Source organism: Leptosomus discolor, chromosome 11 (assembly GCF_034619465.1).
Source record: "Leptosomus discolor isolate bLepDis1 chromosome 11, bLepDis1.hap2, whole genome shotgun sequence".
Taxonomy (NCBI): domain Eukaryota; kingdom Metazoa; phylum Chordata; class Aves; order Leptosomiformes; family Leptosomidae; genus Leptosomus; species Leptosomus discolor.
This window is the reverse complement of record NC_141401.1, coordinates 21990337-22014038: the sequence shown is the minus strand read 5'-3', so window position 1 is coordinate 22014038 and position 23702 is coordinate 21990337. Positions and strand designations below refer to the sequence as shown.

Sequence of the window (23702 nt, the reverse complement as noted above, 5' to 3'; positions counted from 1 at the left end):
GGGAAAAATAAAAGGCCCTTTTGCTGATTCATGAAGGCCTGAAAGACTGCTGGGAGAGGATGTTCTGGAGAGGACATTGTCTCCTGTCCTTTAAAGCCTCTCTCTGCTTCCTTCTGAAGTATCAGGTGTTCTCCCGCTTGCTTTGCAAGCAGTAACATTACAGATTATTACAAAAATATCCCAAATAAACTAATGAAATGAACAACTGAAAGGGAAAAAAGATGGGGGATTTGGTTTTTTTTTAATTTTTATTGGGGTTTGGGTTTTTGGGAGGTTTTGGTGGGGTTTTGTATGTTTGTTTGTTTGTGGTTTTTTGCGGTTTTGGGTTTGTTTTTTTTTTGTTTGGTTTGGATTGGTGTTTTTGAGTTGAAGGGCTTTTAAAATTCAGGATCTTACAAGTACTTGCAAGAAAAATATCTAATTCGGATATTCCTGTCACAAGTAACATCAACGAAGTTCATGCTCCCGTTTTTTGGTGTGCTTATTAGTGTCCTCTGGCAAGGGAATAAGATATCAGAGATACTGTCAAGGTTACCAAAATAAAATCGTTACACAGAGCACATGTCAGACTTTACATGCATTTATACGCATCAAGTGGCAGAGATCTGCATTTCTCTTACAAAATCAAAGGGAATTTTTTTCATTTACTGCACCACCCGGTCCCCTCGCACCTACGCATGGCAAGCGCTCACCTTACGAAGCCGCACTACAAAACACAGCCATTTGAACTCGGCAGTAACAAGCACCGTGCATCATTTTTAGAAATACACAAAAGCTTTTCATTACTCCAAAACTCGGTCATCTTCATTAAATCACCATCTCTTCATAAAAGCCTCAGCTTCATTTAGCATGCAGGAAGATGAAAGAGCAGCTACCCTCCTTATGGATTACTTCTCCATTACAAGAGAATGTTTTGCACGTCAAAGGCAAACATTAAAGGATTAAACGATATTGTCATTTCTGCTCTCGTTTATTTGCAGTGGGCAGTGAATAGAATTGCAAGGAAACAATCAGTGATTATTTTAAGCTCTGTTCTTTTGCAAGGATTATGACTCATGAAGTTGCTGCAGAAAGAAACGGGAACGGGATAGGTGTCACATTGAAAATCATCGAAACACCACAATATAAAAAATGTTTGTCCTACAAGCAAAGCTGTCTGGTTTAATCATTTCACAGAGTAGCCACAATAGCTCTTGGGACAACAGCAAGACAACAGTATCTTGCACTCAAATAAACAAAAATAAAAATATAAACAATGAATTCCATTCTCCTACAGAAGACTAAAAATACTTTAGGATTTTCTGAAGTATACTTATCTCCACAGCACCCTACTAACGCTAACACAGCACAGTAGAAAATTCAAGAGATGTTTGGTCACAAGACATCCCTGCAGCATGCAAAATGCTTAATTTGGTGACTTTATCATGGATTTATCTACATCTTTCAGGCTTTAAACATGTTTTCCAAGAGAACCAGAGAAACCAAAGCAATGTTATTTTAAAGTAAAGTCTTTACATTTTTCTCACACATTATATGCTAATAGGTATGAATCACACTCGGTAAGTTTTATGTTTTGCTAAGTCTTCTGCCTGGTTCCCTTACTGCCTCATTCAAGTAAAAAAAACAGTTTAGTTTGGACTTCTAGACAGATGTCAAAAATGGAGATAGTACATACAAAACCCACCAACGTGCATCCAGTTTTTATTTTAGGTAAGACTTGGAACCACTTAATACATTAAAGACTTTGTCTGTAAAACCTGAACACGGAAGACGACAGGAGGACTACAAATCAATTCACTCTCCAAAGACAGTAACATACATATTAAAATTGGCAATATATTTTGGTCATGGTCTAAACAGAATAAATACAGACACCAGGTCATGCTACAGACCAAGTTCTTGCTTATACTGAATTAAGGGCAAACTCTGTTTAAACTCAGTTTCATTTAACACACAGAACAGGTGCATTCATGGCCTGATATTCATTTGTATTTTCTCCGTAAAACATACACAACTAGAAATGACGAAATTTGGATTTTTTTTTTTACTAGGTATGTTTCTCTAACGATTAGTTCTGTCTATTCATCTTTATATGTAAAAAGCAGAAAAAATACACCGTCTAAAACATAATTGTCACAAATCAAGGCTCAGAACACACTTCTATATAAAACTCCAGCCCAGCCTAACATAAGTTTCTCCGTGTTACCAGGGCTTCATCTTCAGCAGCAGTAAAGATCTCTTTCAGAGACAAGGCACAAACAAAATGCTTCCTGCAGCTTTGTCCATGGAAAGGGAAGCAGAGCAGTGAAAGCAAGCGGTTCAACTGATTACTAGAACTCCATATAACTAATAACCCAATAAAGACAGATACCCCTGTTTCTGCAAATACATCTGGTACAGGAAAAAAACAAACAAACAAAAAAGATCCTGCAATACCAAAAAAGCAGACATGAAAACTGTAATACAAATTCTGACGTGCTTACAAAAAACAATATAGGCAATCTCTGTAGAAGATCAGGAGCTAGAAACAGGTCCACTACAATAAACAAGCTTTACTTCAGGAAAAAAAAAAAAATTCATTCAGAACTATCAGCTGTATGTAAAAAATATTTACCTATTTTCCACTTACCAATAAAGAGAAATTGTGTATAATACCAGAAATGTACACTTTTAACCTTCAAGTGCAATTCTACAGCACGAGCAGGTTTTTTAAGAGTTCCATTGCGTTCATATGAAGTGTACAATTTCCCTATTCAAGACAAACCTGACTTAGTTCTACGCTAAGGTTTTACCAGCATTCTGAGAGAGCACTACCCTACTAACAGGGCTGTAAAGTAAACCCTTCTTATCAAGCCTCTTCTGCTCCCCATTCCAAGTACTTCTTTAAAACACCAACAATTATTTTAATGTAATCGAGACTTTTCTGCATTACATCAGCAAGAACATGAAGTTTATTTGATATAAAGCCATTTCTGCTCCTTCTTAAAAAAAAAAAAAAAAAAATCACATCCCATACAAGAAGAATCTAACAAAGTCCTAAAGATTGACTGGGTACATTTTAGCCTGATTACCCTCTGAAGACAGTGAGATATTATTAAATATAACAAAAGCTGCTCTTTCAGACCACTCTTGGTATTCAGTTAACATCTTCACCAAAAAAGTATGTCCTTTATGTTTTTGAATGTTTTGTTTACAAACACTGCTTTGTTTAACAAATGAAAAAAACAAGGCATTCATTCAAGACATTAAAAAAAATTATCCTTATCTCATCTTAGACTCATAATAGAAAAAAAACCTTGTGCCTACAACCACTAGTAAATAATGGATTGTAGTATTTAAAAAGTCCACAAGCACTTCCAAATCATCAGGTTGAGGTATAAAACAGAACTGAGGACTTCCAGACTTTCATATCAATGAAAACTCCAACAAATTGAAGGACTGGCCATCTCTACTTAAGACAGGAAAAAAATATGAAATTAAAAAACACATTTCCTGTCCTTAGGATGACAATTACGCACTGAAATAATACTTTCCCCCCTTTTCTTACAATCCCTAATAACCAAAAAAGTGATTAAGGCGTATACACAATTTAAAACTAGTTATGAGGATTTAATAACAATCTCCATCAAATAATTTGCATGCAGAAGAAAACAGTGCCTTTTCTTATTTCTTTATTTATTATTTAAATGTAGTGACTTCCTCACAGGAGGACATACAAAACTAATCAAGTGTTGCTATACACTTCTGAAGGAGGGCTAACACATTAAGTTAGACAACACCTCTAAAAGCTTTTTTAGAGAACATACTTTATTGAAACCGAATTTTTGAATGTGATAAACTAATATTTATTTTGAAGGAAATTTAAGATAGAAGACTGATTTGTTATATCACATAGACCATATGCAGATCTATAGATAATTTAAGAAATTTTATAAAGCTTCTAAAAATGCTCAATCCTAGTCCCCAAAAACATAATCCTTAAAGATTCAAGTACCAAAAAAACACAAAAACCAACAAAAAACCCAACTGTATCTCCACGGTTAAGAGAAGTCAGCTCAAGAGGTCTAGTAAATTACCCAAGTTTATGCACATCTTTCCATTTTAGAAATAGTCTCCATGAACTTCAATCTTACTAAGCGATACGGTATTACATCAGTGCCTTAAGCATCCCTCTGTTCATGAATACGCGCAACTTTCACTCATGAAAAATTACACTATACTTTTAGCAACTTAAAGAAAACAGTTTCCTAAGTTTATAGTGCAGTACATGGCAGATGAACAAAAATTCATACAACAGCATCTATAGGCTCAACTATGGATCAAGTAGAATTATCTGAGACAAACAGCTGTCATGCCAACTCGATAGCAAAGTGACTAAGGAGTTAAGTCCTCTTTGTGTGTCAGCTGGAAAGAAGTGGGGGGAAGGGGAACTGTGGCAAGTACATATGAATGACAAGCTTTTAACATGAAATTCCCTGCCAAAGACAACAAACAAATAAAACCAAAAAACCCAAACCTTAGCAAAAGCTACAGACATAATAAAAGTTCTACAGTAATTAAGGGACTGAGTACAACTTCAGCTGCCATTAAAGGACACACAAATGTTTAAGAATCTCATTTATACTTCTCTTTAAAGAAAAGGAATCCTCAGATAATGTGCAATTTCTCCTCAGACCCTTTTCAGGATTCTTCCTCCACTTCACCCAAACCTTTGGTCCTCATGTTTACATTTATATCAACACTGTTCTTTGGGTAAATCCAAAAATACAGCAACAGGCCATTTCAAATCATGCCTTCCCACATGCCATTAAGACCACTCTACAAAGTATCTGGATACTCTTCATCCCTTACAGTGGATCAGAAAAATTTGGCAGATCAAAGAGCTACTGGCTGGGGCTGGAGGGCGATGGTGGGAGGTGCCCCATCCTGGGTAGTTCCACATCAAGAAAGGACAAGGCACTACTGCAACCCCAGACCTTCCGAAGGGACCCAGAAATAATATGGCAAAGGTCTTCCTTGCATTGTGAGCCAGTAACGCTTACAGAGGGCCTGGAGGTCGGATGCTGCGCTTGGAAACGCAGTGACCATGTCGCTGCTCTCACTCAGGGACAACTAATGGCTGGAAACAGGAGATAAACTTTTGGAAAGAAGGCTTTCTACGTGCCAAAGTTACAATTTCCCTTACTAACAGCATCAAGTGTACCTCTAAACAGAAGACAGGCGAAATGCTGCTAAAAATTCTAAAATTAGCTATTTGGAAGACAGCAAGGAATTTCTGACCAATTGACATGAGGTCCACACCACCACCTTAAGTGACAACAGCCATTTCAAAACCATAGCCAACGGCAATAAATGACGGACGAACACCTACTTATCTGCTCAGCAAGCTAGATTCAGAACACCCAGCTGTTCCAGTAACTTTTCCTTTTTTCCTCCTTTTTTTTTTTTTAAAAAAAAAAGTAGCCACATGACCACAAACACCTTGTGAGAGACTGTCTGCCCTTAAAGTTGGGTTATCAGTTCCCTCCATTTGTCCAACTATTTTTTTCACCTTCTCTTTCTTAAACAGGAATATAGAAGCAATTACTTAGCCCTTTTGTATGCTGTACTTTTCAAGACTGTTGGTGGAGTAAGTGTCTGATATTTTATCTTTCCAAAGACAAGGGAAGGGGAGGGGGAAGAGAAACAGAGGCTGCCAACAGGCAAGCTGCCGGATCACATTATTTACCAGCACTGTATCACTTTTCTGGGTTTCTAAATGCAATAGGTGAGGGATTCAGACTGAAATCTTCATCCCACTGGCATCTGGCCCATTTGAAGGGTAATCCACAGGTCTCCCCTACACACAATTAGAGGGGAAAGGAGCTACAAACACCTCTGCTTTCAAGCATAAGGCTTCTACAGCCCTTCCAAGGCTCTTCAGAAGAGGACGGAATTTAGCACCTCTCAGACCTGAGATGAAATACAAGGTTGCCAGGTCTGCTGGTTCACTTTTAATGAGGCTACAGGACAATCTAGATATTAAAAACAAAATTAATAAGGAAGCCGCATAGTTGCATGACCTCCTATTTACTTTAACAGGCCACCCTAGATTGCTGGCATTTAACACACAATAACCTCGTCTTCCTTTGAAGAGCAAACAAAACCACATAGGATCATAACATATTTTGGATGACAAAACTAGAAATACAGATCAAATTCCTGAAATACAGGCCTTCCGCTTTTTTTATTTTATTTTATTTAAAAGAGTCTGTCATCACCTAACACATTGTAGGACCAGACTGTGGGACTACATGAGACCTCTCATCAACTCCTCAATTCAGGGCTTAGGAGCAGGCATTAGGAATTTCCCACACCTCAATGGGAGACTGCACCAGAAACACAGACAGTATTATACTGGAGAACTGACTCTTCTTAGGAATCACAGTTCTGATAAAAAGAAGAAAAAATAACATATTTTGAAAGGTTAGGAGCACTAATTTGCATACAGAAAAAGTCTCATCTTTCTGCAGGTTTCTCCAAGGCTGTGATTTGGCTCTCAGAGTTAAGCGTGCCTTTTCTCTTCCAGGCTTGCTGTAGATTCATGAGCGCAGTATTTAAAACATTGCCCGTTCAGGTAACTCCCAAAAGTTTTTTTTTGTTAGGGTTTTTTTGTTTGTTTCACAAGGAACTTGCTGATGCAAAGCTGAAAAGGAAAGAAGCTTACTGGACCGACAAACAGTAATCAAGTCAGGTTTTGCTAATTTTGGTAACACTGTTTAGTAACTTAATAGACCTGCTAAAGATTGGCCATTGTGTCCAGTCTCAAGACACATGGCCCTAATTTAGGGACACTCGGGTTAATGGCAGGCTATCAACTTTAATGGTCTTTGCATCGAGCCACTAATTAGTGGTCTATCCCAGTCCATTCCTTACAAACTCAGTACGAATTAGTAGAGAGACATAGAAAGGGCAGCCTCTTGAATTTGCAGAAAATGGGACCAAACTTACACAAACAGGTATCTGAACAGATATATTCAGAAGTTTTTTTGCACATAGGTCTAGTACGAGGAATGTCTGGATACACAAGATTTGGCCCCAAAGCTGTCCACACAAAAATGTGTGTACGCATTTTTCATAAACTTCAGAAGAATCCTACAGGCAAGAGAAGTGTCATATTTTGATAACTTAGCTCTTGAACTGTACCTCTCACTTGAAATTCTTAGCACTTTGTTTTCTGTTAGACATCCACATTATCTTACTTCAGCTTTTTGACCAGTACCTCACATATGCACATGCATAGCCACATGCGAAAGTGCTACTGGCACAATTAGGAGGCTATAAAAGCTGAAAATAGTAGGCCACATCGGAGAATATTCTGACATATTCTTCTTTAACATCTACAAAGTTGTTTGCAAAAGAAAAAAAAAAAAAAGTCTTACTTTAGGGTGCCACACCCAAGACACTCAATTTTAATTTTTCCTGTGATTGAAATTTTTTGTCAAACCCACTGAGAATCATAGGAAAATCACACCATTATTGCCTGCAGCAGGCATCTGAATACTGTGACTGGATTTTAATGGAGTTACTGGAATCAATAAAGAGCACTGGGCAAAATCGGTAACTATCCAGGTTTGTATTGGCATCAGTTTTGTAGTTTTGAAAAAAGAAAAACAAAGCAAAGTTTCACTGTAGATCATAAATGCTGCTATTAACCATAGTATCTACAGGATTCTATAGTAGCAACACAGAAAACTTTAATTTTAAACAAAGTCTGCAAAAAAAGTCTGATTGCAAAGCCCAACAGAGCATATCTCTGACCTTTGCCTTCTCCTTATATGACTTCCAAGACAGAAATGGCTTTATCTTCACAAGTTGGTTTTGGAGGAGAAAAGAATGGGAAGTCTTGTTTTAAACAGGACGTAATTACAACAGGTGTGACAAGGAATATTTTGTGGCTTAACTCACCGACTTACATATCGGGTTACTTTTCCAATATGTTTATTTCCCCCAGCAGTCTGACCAAGTTATTTCACTTTATCAGCATCTTACACAATTTACTGTCATAAGATACTACGATATATCAGATTAGTTCACTTATTTCATCTGCAGCTTTCATTCATAACTGATTGACCTGTAGAAAGCAAGTCTGCCCTCACACCAGACTCCAGCTACCTTTTAATCAAAACACAATGTTCATATGTTAATCCATGACAGTATTTTCTTACAAATTACAGATATCAGTCATATTAGCTGTTTTATTTATGCTACCAAACTACACCTGTATTTTCACAGCATGATCAACAGAAATATTGCAGAATTATACCAGATCTAGCTTGTTACATCCGAATTAATAACATATACCCTAGTATTCCCAACACTTCACAAAGCCACACCTGAAAAACAAACAGAACTTAACCACTCTTGAACAGCAATTAATTTGTACTTTTAAACTGAGGGCCTGGGGGTGGTAAGGAACATGCATCATGAGCATTCCTTCCTTCTAAATCACATTTCTCAAAAATACAGTCTTAGGAGCCAGGCAGACAAGCAACTGATTTTCCCCTACTTAATGGGGGCCATTGGGCTGCATCTCGAATCACTCATAGGTTGAGGGGGGGCAGGGAAGGTGTTTTCAGGTTTGTCTATTTTAAGTTTAAATGGAAAAAGGGGGTTCTATAATAACAAACAACACATTCATTCCAACTAAGGAAAACACTTTCCTTTAGCATGCTTGTACTTTGTAAAGACATCAGAAAAATAAAACAACTGAGGGAAAGATACTGAAGCAAGCTTCACTTCTGTAATTGCCACCAAAACCACAGAACGTCTCTGTAAGGAGGTACCATCGTTCTGTAGTCAAAGAAAAAATAAAAATATACTTTTCGGGAAACTGTGACAACTGTGCTTTTCAGTACTAGATAGCTCAAAGGCAAAAAGAGCTCCTCCTTTCACGTTTCCCCTTACAAAGTGGCCTCTAGCAGTAAACACAAAAAAAAGTTTTCAAACATCGCTTGTCCTAGAAGTTACGGAACACTTGAAATGAAAGCAAGATCACAATTAAACCAAGAGTACTAGAAATTAAATGCCTATGCTTCATCAATGATCTTAACATAGTCTTTCTACAACACTCTACACTGACTCAGAACACAACTAATACAGAAGTCCGTCACCTCTCACTCCTGCAGAGTAATCGCCCTAGGTCAAGGCTTAGGTGAGAACACTACAAAAATTGGGGCATATAATCCCCCTAACCAGGAAATCACTACAACTAGAAGCTTTCTGAATTAAAACCACAACTATCCACCATTATCTTTTCCAAGGGGAATTCAGGGGAGATGGAGCTTGTTCGACAGCTGCAGCATATCGCTCATGCCTGGTATCTACGTGTGATATAACCTATTGGCAAAGAATTTCAAGGAGTCAATGACACTTTCTCCCAAAAAGCTAAGTATCCTGGCGTTCTCTCTTTTTCTGAGCCACCCAAGGAAAGAAGGGGAAACACTACCCACAAACAGGGCAAGCTGTCTTACCTAAGACCCATCTAAGAGATAAACCAAAAATGAAAGCTTTATTATTCAACAGAGAGTTACTCTACTCATTCAGGAAAAGCAAGGGGGGACAAGATGCCCAGGCTGTGCTCCCCACAGTAAGTTTTAGCTGCCTGAATGTCTTTTAAAATTAGCTTTTGAGAAACAACTGTCTTGAACATTTGCATTTGAAAAAAAAAAAAAATTAACTACATCATATACGGATTTGCTGTGTGACTAGAGCCAACAATTTAAAGTTCACATACTTTCAAAGAGCAAGACAAAACCACTTGCATATTTTAGGAGAGAAAAAGTAAAATGCTTTGTCAAGTATGTTACAACACTTACTACATTTTCATTAAATTAAATGTGGGAGATAAAAGTGTCTGAAGAGTTTGCAAAGTTATACAATTCAGAAGTTTTAAGATGCTTTTAAAGCCAAAAAATTCTAAAGTGTTCCTAAAACGCAGGTGTCATTTGGACTCTCAAAGTAACAGCTCTGACAACGTAAGAAGCAAACAGGCGATGTTACTGCAACTTCAGGCAACTGGGGTTCTGAAATTTTGTTTTCGTTAACCTTAACTAAACACACAAACATCACTTTGTTGTATTCATAAAAACAAAAATTCCGCTTCGCTGCATTCACAGAAAATAAGCACACATAGAAAAGAAGAGACACACTATCAGAAAGTAGCTTTAGTCCCCCTTTGTGAGCAGAAATAAATACACCCTTTACTGGAATGATACCAAGTATCCATTAAAAAACCTCTCACTTCCTATTTGCAGACTGGGCTAAAAGTCTCCGGGAAGAGCCATCAGGAGGACCCCAGTGAAAAGGCACCAAAGCCACCCCACGTGCACACAGCCACTCATTTTCCAGGCACACCACAAAGGTTCGACATGAGGGAATTCTATTCGTCACGTCTTGGGGAGCTACACAGCACTGCAAAACGGGATCAACCTCACGTTTTCCTCCAGGACTGCATTCTAAAATACATCCCTGAGTCAGGAGGATTGCATTATTTCGCATCTCACTTCAGCGTTTTCCCCTTTCACACAGGGGCTAGGAAATACTTCAGGTTGGTTTGATTTTATCACACAAACCAACCCAAAGCAGCCACTTGTTTTTACCATAACGGATGAACAGACAACGTGCATATCAGGATGACCAGAAATACCCAACACTTCACCGTACTGGGACAAGTACTCTAAGGCACATACAGAGGAGAACTGTGGTTACAGTTCACAACATGTGTTATAAAGTCAGACCAAAACGGCACCTCTCTAATTAACCTGAATGTCTGACGAGAACACGGACAAATGACAGACTATCATACTTCAAGCACAGGAGGACCAAGCTAGAACCTCAAGACCCATTTACACAAACTTTATGTGTCTCGGGTGCATCCTACCTGATCCACTGAACTGGCTGCTTCCAAGCGTGGTTGGTCTGGTTTTCCCACTATTAACAGGTGGGGAAAACATCTGCAAAACAAGAAAAAAAGATGTGTTTAAATTGGCTTTGAACTCTGTGCTAAATTATTAATAGAAACTTTAAAAAAGTTAGTATGAAACAATTATTTGATTAATCTTTCTGCTAGAAAATAAACAGACTGTAAGATGCATATTTAGACCTTCATAAAACCAATAAGCTAAAGTACTGCTTGCCATTTATTAATGCCACTAAAACCTCTTTTCTACATGAGCACAAACAACTTCAAAAAATAAAAGGAGACCTACTACTAGTACGGCAATTTAAAATAGTTACATATCAAGTTTTGCTACCAAAAATATTTATTTCTTACTGATCCATGAGTTTAAAGTCACTGGATAAAGAGAGTTTTTGAGACGCAGCAGTTTTCTATTTTGATCTTATAAATCAAGCACCTTTCTGAAATCTGTTAAAAGTATTATACAGAAAATACTTGTAATTTTCTAAGCCAAAACTATCAATTCATAACCTTTCTTATTTACAGGCATTAAATTTTCTTTTGGTTTGTGGGGGTTTTTTTTTAAAAAAAAAGGAAAGAAACCAACAAAGTAGCAGTGCCACATGCCAGCTTAACAAACGTTAATTATTAGATTATGCCATCACTGGGTCAGCCTGATTTTAACCAGTTAAACCAATTGACCCAGCTGGTATTACAGCATTAAATCTGGAAGTCTAGACATTACATCAAAGTTCAGGTGTCCGACTCGGCCGAGCCGGGCCCAGCCAAGCCCTGCCCGCTGCTGCCCCTACTCCTCGCCTCGCTTTACCGTGCAGGAGCCCCCCCCGGAGCAACCCCCTACCGCGCTGAAGTCCAGCAAGTCGCTCAGCTCCTTGTCGGTGCCTATCGCGGCCATCCTCTGCTGCTGGGAGTTCATCTTCCTCCGCTCACCTCCTGGGCCACAGGGAGAGAGGCACAGGCAGCGCTTCACCACGGGGCTGGCGCCGACCCCCAACCCCGGGAAACCGGCCCCCAGCGAGGAAGGGCCGCGGGGGGGTCCCGGGGGAGCCTCGCTTTCCCGCGCGGGATCAGCAGCAGCTCCCCCCAACGAACCAACTCTCCTCAAGTTCCCTCCGGCTCCCTTTCCGCCCTCATGCCGCTTCTCCCCCACCTCCCGCGAGGGCAGACATGCCGCGGCCGGGGCCGCCGCCAGGAATCCGGTGTCCCCCCCCAGTCAGGCGAAAGCAAAACAAGCCGCCGCGGCCCGGCGGAGTCCGAGAATTAGCGGGAGATTAAGTGACTCACTGTCTCCGCAACAATGGGGCTGACAAGCGGGGCCGGACGCGCCTCAGCAGAGCCATCGCTGCCCCGGCATTACGGCCGCCCGCCCGCCCACCCGCGGGGCCGCCGCCGCTCCGCGATCGGGACCGCGGCGGGCCGGGAGCCGCCCCCGCGCACCGCACGCGCACACGCGGCGCGGGGACGGGGGCGCGCGCGAGCGCGCCGCCACCGGGCAGACGGAGGAGAGATGGGGGGGGGTTGGTGTGTGTGGAATGCGCGTGCGGCGGGGGGGCGTGTGCGCGCGCGCAGCGGGGGGGGTGGGGGGGCGAAGGAGGGGCGGCGGGGTCCGCGCCTTCCCTTGTGCCCGGCGGGCGCCGTGGGGGAGCGGCGGGGGCGCTGCCGCAGCCCCGCTCCCCTCCAAGTTTCGGAGCCGCCCGGCGCGCCGGGATGCGGCCGCCGCGATCCTTTATGAGCGCTGGGAGCCGCGCGGCGGCTAACGCGCGCCCCGAAAGCCGCCACCGGGGACTCGCTCCCGGGCGCCGCAGCCCGCCCGGGTCCGCGGCCCGCCCCGCCGCCGGCGGAGACCCCGTCACGCCGCACTCACACCCCACTACCCGGGCGGCCGACCCCGGCTGCCTCCCCTCGGGCTCTCCAGCGAGGCCGCCTTCTCCTTCTCCTCCGCGGCCTCCCCGCCGCCCCCGCGGCGGCCCCCGGGCAGCCCCGCTCCCGCCTAGCCGCGGCCCCGCGCCCTTCGCCGCCGCCTCTGCCCCTACGAGCGCCTGGCTGCCGCTTCCCTCCCCCCACCGCTCTCTCTCAACTTCTCCCGGCCACTCGCCGCCCGCACTTACCTGCTGCCCCCCGTACGCTCCGCTGACCAGGGCCGGGCCGACGGCGGCGGGCGGGCCGCGGGCTGGGTGGGAGGCGACGAGCCGAGCGCTCCCCCCCCCCACCCCCCCCGCTGGAAGGAACTTGTGGGTTTCCCTCAGGCAGACATTTTTTTGCTTACAGAGCCTCAGCACCACGTTCACGGCTCCGGCTCCGTATCCCTCCGCGCCGAGCGCCGCCACGGCCTTAACCCTTGACACGCCGGTTCCCTCCCGGCCGGGAGGCGCTGCGGCGCTGGCGGCGGCCCCGCGGGCTCCCCTCGAACCGCCCCCGCCCCCGTCTCATCCCCCGGGCGCCGTGCCGGGACGCCCCAGCAGCGGGGGTGGGTGGCGGCGGAGGCCGGTCTGGGCCCCGCGCAGGAGCCCGGCGGGCCGGTGGGTGGCGGCGGCGCGGGGAGAAGCGGGAGCTCCCCGACCCGCATAGGGATACCGCAACGGGCACCCCCAAAACCACGCACCCCGCGGGAACAGGCCCGCCCCGCCGCTCCCCTCCTCCTCCAAGGCGGCAGCACAAACCTCGACAGGCAGCGCTGACAGCGATGCGGGTGCCCCAAAACACCTCGCCGCCCTCACTCGGGATCCACATACCCTGAACGTCCCTAAATACTTTTAATGTACCAATATACAGCTTTACTTGGCCAAAGAAAACCGCGTACGAATGGCAGCAAGCTTTAAGCATTCACGAGCAGCTTCCTCTCAAATACATACAATTAAAACCACAGCACGGCAAGGCATGAAGGCATGTGTGCCAGGGCGAGAGCACGCGTTCAAGCTGAACTCCAGGGCTCTCTGAAACGGGGGGGGGGGGGGGGGGGGCAAACAAAGATGAACCAGCCCAGCAGTTCCGTGCGGGGATGGGAACCGGCGTGCGAAGAACCTGCGCCCTCGTTCGGGTCCTGCCACAGCCAAACCGCTTTTGTGCTCCGTCTCCTTCTCGTGGAACGGCGCTGCCGGCCTGTCCTGCGGGGAAGTTTGGGTCGTGTCTGCAAGGTGCGGGGCTGCCCCCGGCCAGGGCCCGAGGAACGGGCACGGCTCTGCCTGGCGCCGGGGCAGCGCGGCGCTCAGCCGCACGCAGGTCTCTCAAGCCTGCAGAGCCCCCAGGTGGCACCGACTTGCCACCACCTGGGTCTGGGCCTGCTCGTTTCAGACCCTGCCTCCCAAGGGCTACACCTTTCCCTCTGGAAGGGAGAACTGAAAAAATAATGATCTCTGCAACTACTGGCATGTTATTCTTTGGGAGCAAGGGGACTCCGAAAACACAAGGACAATGAAAAAGGATACTTAAAATCCTGGGGAACCTACAACGCTCCAGGGAGATAGTAAGCGCAGTGAGGAAAGGCTCGCTGTGCGCAGGAGCGTTCATCCCTCACAGGCTGCTGCTTGGCAGAACCCCAGGCCTGGAAACCAGCAGGCTGTGCAGAGAGCTCTCCAGCCCCGTGCCCGTCCTTTCCAACTCAACTCTTCCCACCCCCAGCTCCGACCGTGACATCTTCCGGAGGAAGGGGAGGGTGATAACAAACTTACCACCCCCAGGCAAAGACAAACTGGAGACTTAAAACGTTCTCCTCCGTTTTCCTCCAATGTATGCTGTGTGCTGTACGATCATCTGGCCTTGTGATTCTATGAATATTCATATATTTACCACTTAGAAATGCAGGAAGCAATTTGTATTAAAATATCAACAGAACGACTTCCATTCTCTGTGCCCCCGAGGGACATAAACATGTACTTTTTCCCTTTGATGTATAAATACTACTTCACTTTAGAGGAAAGCACCAGTGACAGAGATCATTATACATTTAATGAGGAACGTCCTTTAACAGATTTCAGTGACAAGGAAGATCCCCTATTTGCATACTGTGAAAATGGTGGTGTTTCTCTTGAAATGTCGCTTTCTAACCAGTTCTGGTGTTCAGTACCAGTCGGTACAGCTGCAACGCTGATAAGCATTGAGTAGAAAACTGACTAAACCTAAAGAAGGTGGAAGCAATAATGCTAACAATTACTTGTACTGATGTGTGATTGTATTAAAGTCAAAACTTAATTTCAAATACGATTCCTTTTATTTGATCTCTGACCTCGGGTTTTAAGGTTCACATTTGTAGGCTTCTATTTGCAGACAGAAACTTTGAGTGGAAGATGATACATCCACATAACCCGTGACATCACAGGGTTTAAAGATACGCAAAATACCATAAGATATTCCGTTTGGTCCACAATGACGTCATGTTCTCATGCCAATGCTGGCAGTGAACACACCCGTTGCCAAAAGTCACACCACGGCTGCCATTCTTCTGCCTTACATCTCTGTGGGTTGGCTGTCGTCTCTGAAAAACTTCATTTCCAGGCACCTGTAGAAAAGTGACCAGAACACAAATGAAGCTCCCAGCAATTATGCCAGACAACTTAGCAAGTACCCACGGCCTCAGGGAAGGTGTCCTTTGGCCCAAATTACAACCGTGAGTCGGACCTAAAGGAGGTTGCTCTGGGGAGACAAAATTGCAATGAGTTGGCCAATTCAGAACTTCCAAAAGAAGCGCAAACAGGTAGTTTGACTAAAACTGTTCTGGAAGATCAGTAACTATCACATGCTGTACTACAATAAAACTCTAAAAAGAGATTTAACCTCATGTTTCCTGGGTACTGAACATCATCTGCCGCATTGGCGAGATCTGGAACCTTTAACCTATTCAGTTTTTAGTCCCTCTTCATATAACACTCACCAGAATTAACATATACACTCAAAACACTGCGGCACAATATTCTGTGTCCATGCAATAGTGTCTTTCACCTATTCTCAGAATCTCCAACCCCTTTCTCAAGCTGCTACTGACTTTGTATCCTTTCTGCCACTCCCTTTAAGTTCTTCCTCTTCACTGCGAAGATAGGAGTTAAAAAATGCATTGCATATCCTTATCCTGTCATAGTCACACACAGAAAGTGAAACGGAAAACAACGTGGTTAACGTTAAAAAAAAGCTACCAACAAAACCAAACAAACACACTCTCTGCTTTTAGCTATTTAAGAGATCTTTATGAGAAAATCTGAGCAAGAAAGGTTTTATAAACATTTTTAAACATTTGAAGAAACAGGTATCTGCAACCTGGTTCAGACAATTACAACAGTTCTCCATTTGCAACAAAGAAAACACTTGCAGTTTCATTCCCACTTCGATCCCTAGTTACGATTCTTTCCTCACACAAATGTGAGGATGTTAGCATGCAAATGTGGCAGACATGCTACACAAATCATACAAAAATAAAAAACTTCCAGCTTGCTGTGACAACTTACACTTTACATAGGAGGCTGAAATGCCACTGTTTTCCACAGCTGTTACACCGTTTTTGCTTTCACTCCTTTAAAAATAAAAGGTCTTCCCTACCTAGGGAGCAACAGATCAGATGGACAGCACAGAAATACAGAAGCAAACATAAACACCAATCATGTTGCTAGTGATTTCGTGACCAAGGGATCCAGCAATCAGGGCTGAATCCCTGAAGATGCTTTCCAAACCTTATTATCATCAGTGGATTTTCTATCAAGACAAATGAATTTATTAGGCTTGTGGATAAATACCCTTTTCTTAGAGAAGTCTTAGGTCTGTCATAGAGCAGTGCAAGGAAAAGGCAGGTAAACCCATGCACACAAAGTCATCAGTGAACTCCAGACTGACAGAACATCCAACACAACTATAAATCTTTCTGGTAACAGCCCTGACAGCTGATCTACCAACCCCAATACAGCCAGCTACCAACCCCAGCAATCAGGGAATCGCTAGTTTCCAGATGGCGATGGCAACATTCTTCCGCATGCTTCAACACGATCATGAAAATGAAGAATTACATACAGAACATAAAAAAATTAAGAGGAATATAAAAACCAAATCACTTGAGCACAACCCCCTGAAAATAATCACACTCATACGCTGCTTCCACAGCTTTCTTGAATTGCTTTCCACCCACTCCTTAAAGGAAAAATATTTGATACAGCAGGCAGCTGTTGTGCATTCAGGGATATGAGAAAATGTATTCTGTATTACTATTTAATGTATGATGCCTGTGTGGATAAAATCATTAAGCTTGCATGTCTCCTTTTGGCTTATTCATTCCTAAATTTACACACATTGAATTAATTCACCACCACCACCCCCCAAACTGTACAAGCTCCTAGGGTGTTCCCTGACAGAGCTTTTGACCCAGGATGGAGTTTGCACTGAAACGGCTCCTTTAAATCAACACATATGTGCTCAGCCTGCATCCTCAGCCAGCAATTTATCCATGATAAATGCTATTGCTCAGCAAATCCATAGCCCTGGAGAGAAGTCAGCAAAACCTCCTTTCCTGCTCCAGGTTTGGGTTTGTTGGGGCTTTTTTAACAACCAATTCCCACCCTGAACTAAACAGCTGAATCCTTCCTGATGCTTCCAGTGGACTTCCCAGCACACACAGCAATGCTCATTTGGAGTAAGCAGAACACAACCTTGTTTCCTGCAACTAGCAAGGACAAAGAAATTCCATTTTCTCACTGACTCAAGCCAATAAAAATTAATTAAAAGATTTTTTTATTGACATGCATAAAACTTTTGGATGAAGCTCCGGGGGAGCCACCGTGTTCTTCCTACAGCTCTTCTTTCCAAAGCAGACTTTGGAAAACTACCCTACAAATGAGCTTACAGCTCTATTCCTATGGCCGAGCCTCATGATTGCGCAGGGCTTGCTGTTATCAGTACAGCCCATCTCACAGATAACTGAATTTGCTGCCTGACTTGCTGCCTGCTATATTTACCTCGCAGTAATTAAAATTATATAACATATATATTATGTAACATATCCTACAATCGGAAAGATTCAGAATATTCGCAGGAGGCTACACAATGGTGAAACCTCTCACCGAACAGTATGACTTAAAAGGGAACCGGAGAGACCATGAAGTGATGTAAAGTCACCACCCGCTTGGGGGGGGCGGGGGCACCGGCAGCTACACTGAATTTGCTGCCGCTGCTGACAAACCGCTCGCCGACCAGTACTTCTGGCTCAGCAGGAAACGGGTGAAAGCTTTCGCTCGCCCTAAGGGACGGTCTTCGCAGGAGGAATTATTACAAAAGCAGAAAGCTGACTGGGGGGACGCAGGGCTTAACACCAAAAGCGAGTCAAGAAAGAAACCGCGGCGGGAAGGCCCCACAAGAGGTGGCCTCCTCCTCCAGCCGCGCTCACCGCAGCAGGACCGGGCCCTGCACCGCAGGGCCTCCCGCCGTCCCACACCCTCCGGCGGGCTGGCGGGGCGGGCAAGGGCCGCGGAGAGGCGCGGGAGGTCGCCCCCGCATCGCCCCCGCCCCACCGGCGGGTCCCTCGGGCACAGCCGCCCCCGCGCCGCAGGTCTCCGCCAGCCCCGGCCCGGGGCCCTGCGAGCAAGGCGGCCGGCTCCCAGCACCGCCCCGGACGCACCGAGCACCGCTGCCCCGGGGGCCGAAGTTAGCTGTGCCCGCCCGGTCCCTCCCCAGCTCCCCACGCACCGCCACCCCTCAGCGAGCAGCTCCCGCCACCCGTCTGCCGAGGGCGGCCCCGCTCCCCGCCGCAGCGGAGCAAAGTTGTAATGTGCCGAACAATGCAGCGAGGACTATTTATCCTTCCGCCGGCCGGCTGTGCCGGGAGGGGGAGGGGAGCGGCGGCGGAGGGGGTGGTGCGGCCCGCCGCCGGGCGGGCGGGAGGGGCCGGGGACCGCTCCTCGCCTCAGGCTGCCGGGGCGGGGCGGGGCGGCCGAGCCCTCCCCGGGCCGGTTATGAAAGGCGAGGGAGCCCCGCCCGGCCCTCTCCCGCCGAGAGCTGCTGTGCCGGCCCCGGCCCCGGCCCCGTCCCGTCCCGTCCCGTCCCGTCCCGTCCCGGGGCGCGCCGGGGGCCCTCGCGGGAGCCGCCTACGGGCGTGGGGGCGGCAGGGCGCGAATCCGCTCCTCCCTGTCCCGGGGCGGCGGGAGCCGCGGCCCCGCGGGAGGCCAGCCCCGCTCCCCGCCCGGGCCCCCGGCGTTCAACGCGGGCACAGGGTCTCCGCAGGGGCGGGCGCGGCCCCTCGGCCATGTGCGCCCTGGAGAACTTCCCATCCGCCTGCGCGTCGTTCAAGAAATGCACCTGAACGTCATCGGTGGCAAAGTCAAGGGTTTAAATCGGAAAGTGGCTTTAAATTGGCGCAGGAGGTGGTTTGGGTTCTGGGTTTGTCGAAGCCAACCTTTTTAAAATTAACTAAAAGCAATCAACGAGTTTAAGCTAAAAGCAACATAATGTTTTCTTGCCTTTACGGTACCTTGCTACATAAAGAGAAGCCAATCATAAGAGAAGTAAGTCAGTCACAGGAGATTTACACTACCTTAATAAAATTAATCTAAAATTACACTGTCTTCAAAGGTGACTTTTAACAAAAATCAGTATGACATGAAGCTGAATTTACATAAACACCTAAACATACTCCTAAGTAAAGCAGTCATGGAATCAACAGCAGATGGATAGATACTCCTGGACAGAAATATTCGCCTTCCCAGTGCATCCCAGCCCTTCAGTTCAGGAGGCTCGGCCACCGGAGGGACGGAGACTGCTGCCAAAACCAGTGCTGCTGCTGCACCAGTCTGAAGTACTTCATGTGAAGAAAACTCATTTATAAACTCAGAAGTCACAGATCACAAAGAATCATGTAACTGAGATTATAAACGGGAGTTATTTTCAGCAAGGAAATGAATACAAATTTTTAGGTTTCCTACATAAACGCTATGCCCTTCACTACAGATCTTGAGGATCAATTGCATCAGGCAGTGCAACGTGAGCAGTTTGAAGTGTCCCGAGGACATGCATTACTGCTGAGAACAAGGGGAGCAAAGCATCCTTCACAGAAAAGGTGTCTTACGCTGAAAGATGCTGGCTAGAGAGTCAGAACGGAGCTAGTTTGCAGGGGATAAGGCATGAGTACCACCACTTTAGCCTGGTTTCCTGGGGAAATCACTGGCAGACAACTAGACCATGTTCACGTGGATGGATGCGCTTCCTTAATAAATGATACACTTATTTGCTGATCTCAGCCAAGGGAAATGAGGAGATCACGTTTGCGTTTAATGGAAATCGGGATTAAAGCAGAAAAAAAGCAGACTCTGTTGGTGCACCTGCTGCAGAAGAGACTAGTTGAGGTCAACCCTTGTCAGCAACCAGAGAACCCAGACACAGGATGCGAGGCCAGGGGGAGGTGACTTTAGGCAGCTTCCCCTCCGGGAGAGCAGCTCCTGGTTTTCTGCCTGCCACCAGGCGCTGGAACCAGCTATCTGTTTCACACAGACCTTTTTGAACATTTCCCCATCTCCAGAGTTTCACAAGAGCCACAAAATAATCACATTAATGTAACCCAAAGCCATATAACCCACAGATAATGTTTTCCGTTCTAAAATTGCCTGAAAGAAGGGAACTGAGGCCTGACTACAGCCATGCACCAGCCAGTCCCAAGTGGGGCTCTCACGCAGATCCCCCCTGAACACGGATTCCCTCGCTGGCACTGAAGGGAACAGGTTCTGTCCCTCACACTGCTCACAGACCATCGGGTGACGCATTCTGGGGAACTAAGGGATGACGCAGAAGACCAACTTTACAGAGGAAAATCACAGCTTTGAAGAACTCCTCATACCAGCACATCCAGAACTACACTTTAAATTACATTGAAAAAAGTTTCATTTCTGGAATCAGCGGAGTAACAATGCATTGGGGTCAGTATTGGTTTCTGTCATTTGTTTGGGGGTTTTTTGAGGTCTCAGGAAGAAAAAAAAAATCTTGAAGTTTAACTTCTATTTTGAAGACTGCTGCAGCCTCATCTTAGGTGGACTCTCATATGAAGAAAACAGTGAATATGCAAGCATTGCCCTCATATATTAGTATGATTATTTTGTCCAACAGCATCTGCAGAGCACATCAGATTAATTTTCATTTGAGAATACAATTGTGGGTAGTCTCCTTCTCATATATATTTATAGTTTCATTCTAATTAATATAAATATTTCTGTTAGAAATAAAGGACAGTCTTGCAAGTGCTCTGTTCATGGAACTATTGACTGACTACATTTAATGTTCCTTTTATATGAATCATTCAGGACTGAGCTTCACCAAATACATGTCACCCCCACGATTTGCCCCTATGTGGCTCTTAGCATAGTAAAATCTGGGGGAGTTGACTCAATTATTTAAGATACTTGATTACCCAAGATCCAGAAAGTCCTGGTTATCTGTCTCAGAGGGGAAAAGAAAAACAGTTTCAGAAATACTCAAGTGATAGGATGGACTGTGTATAGCACACTGCTATTTGACCGTAAAGTGTTTCATTTACAGACATGCAAATATTCAAGGCCAGATGACTTCAACAATGGTACCACACTTTTGATGAAGTAGTTTGCATCATCTAATCTGATCCCCTCTTTTATCATGTGTAGAGGAGACATCTCATGCATTCGCACAGTTTTGACACTGTCACATCCAGATACTTATTGCAACTACACAGTTTCTGATGCTCCAGGACAGTATAGAATGCTATTCAAGAACATGTCCAATGGGAATTTCACAAGTTTGCACTCAAACTAGAAAATTATACATGTTATACCATGTAGTAGGTAGTTCCATACAGGTCTCAAGCCTAGAGCTAAAGTACACTTCAAAGAAAGTGAATTTTTTAGGGTTTAGTTTTACCTTTCTTTTTTGGGGAACAGTTTACTTTCTAAACAGCACATTTAGGCTTTCAGTTCTCCTGTGCGTATACAGCAGTTATACCTTCCAGAGCCGTCATAAATCACAGGTAATCCTACCCTAGCTGCAGGTCCTGCAGAGCTGGCATGTGTCAGAGGCTTCTGAATGAAATACGACCTCTAATCCAGTTTCAACACCTTCTAAGAACAGAGAACATAAGAAAGGCCATGCTGCTCAGACCCAAGGCCCACCTAGCCCAGCAGCCTATCTCCAAAGTAACAACCCAGTACAGTGTCTAGTCCTTCCAGTTTAATCTTTCACGTGTCCTCAATGTAGCGACTATTCAGTGGGACTGGGGAGAGTGGAGATGGGTTTGGCCCTGTGCCCGTTCCTGGTATTGCCTTGTTTCCAGAGTAATGAGAAGGAATAATCATTCGCCGGTACGGGACGCTCAGGGAAGTGTGTAAGACCCAGGCATGAGCAGAGCCGTCTTGTATCTGGCATATTCCCCCTTCTGCCAACAAGAAAATTAAGAATTTCTCAAGCAAGAAGTTGCATTTGATTATTGTTCTTAATGGCTATTGAGGGCTTATACTTTATGAATGTCTTTGGTTCATATGAGCTATTTTAACTACTCAGGAGCTGTACATGTAGAGATCACAAAAAAAAAAAGTCAGCAAGTAATGACATTTTTTAATAATGAGGCAAACGTATTCCAGGAGGGCAACTCTTTGACAGTCAGTAAAGGAGATCCAAGTCTTGACGGGGAAGACTTGTGTTTGTTCTCCATCAAATACAGGAGAAATATGTTGCCATTAAAAGTTCTAAGGGCCAAGTATGATTTCTGGTAAAACCTGAGATTTTAGTCAGTCATTTTACATTCCCTACATCACCTTATCTCTAGTTGTAAAATTAAGGTTTTACAGTATGGAACATCCTGTGATTAGCCCAGGGTTTCATGGTTAGTTTGCTGCTATGTGCAAGCTGTTGCCCCTCGGTTGCTGGGCAGACCAAGCAGAACAGTTAAAGGTCAGTCTCTCTCTGCATTTGTCTTAGTAGGACTCAAGGTCTTCTACCCAGATTCTTATTTTCATCACACTTGTAGGTATTTAGTATCTTTGAGTCAAGTACCCTCTGTTAAATTGGATTAAAGTTGGAAAATATATTGGAAAGACAGACAAACAGATGAACCGGTACTGCAACTGCATAAACATATCTTCCATGAAGAAAAAACAGAATAAAAGCAGTTATAAAAGGTACCTGCCATAGTATTGTTCTGATTGAAGTTGATGGATACGAAACTATTGGCTTCAAAGGAGGACCAAAGTGTAGCCCATCTAGCGCCCCTTCAGTAGTATTTCCAGCACAAACGTCAGAGCCTGTCAAATTAATTCTTGTTATATGTGGAAATTTTTCATTAAGTTCTGTAAGAAAAATTGGTATTTCAAAGTCGAGAGATTTTTCTTTCTACCATTATTTGGCATGAACCCCCTCTTTTCCAAACGGCACAAAAATTCACATCAGCTGTATAGCTCAAGGCGATGCCAAACCTGACATTCATCATTGTTGGCGACTGAAGCGGTGGTTACTGGAGACCCGAGCAGCTGCATGGCCGTCAGGGTCCTGGCTGAGAACTGCAAACTGAGGGGTTGTTGAGCCCAAGCTGAAGTTCAGAACATGCTTTTACCTCTGGGAGGCAAGAGTTACGGCACAGTTTGCAAGTTTTTCTCGCTGTCAGACTCAGTTTGAGGTTTTTGAAAGGCTACTGTTGCATAAATATGTCTAAATACAACCTTCCTCTTAATAGCTTTAAATAGTACAATCCCTGTTATTATTTTTAATGTTAAGGAAAATATTTTAGCAGCACAAACAGAAGACTTGCAGCAGAATCGTGCCTGCC

At 44.8% G+C, this 23702-nt stretch overlaps 1 protein-coding gene across 1 annotated transcript in view; it reads right to left on the bottom strand.

Moving 5' to 3' along the window:
- TCF12 (transcription factor 12) overlaps nucleotides 1-13089 on the bottom strand; it is a 171262-nt gene extending 158173 nt beyond the window's left edge. Inside the window, exons 1-3 of the mRNA XM_086471565.1 lie at nucleotides 13069-13089; nucleotides 11802-11893; nucleotides 10922-10994 (exon numbers count right to left, since the gene is read on the bottom strand). Coding sequence (XP_086327691.1) covers nucleotides 10922-10994; nucleotides 11802-11876 — 148 coding nt within the window. The 5' untranslated portion in view covers nucleotides 11877-11893; nucleotides 13069-13089. The remainder of the gene's footprint in view (nucleotides 1-10921; nucleotides 10995-11801; nucleotides 11894-13068) is intronic.
- Nucleotides 13090-23702: the final 10613 nt, after the last annotated feature.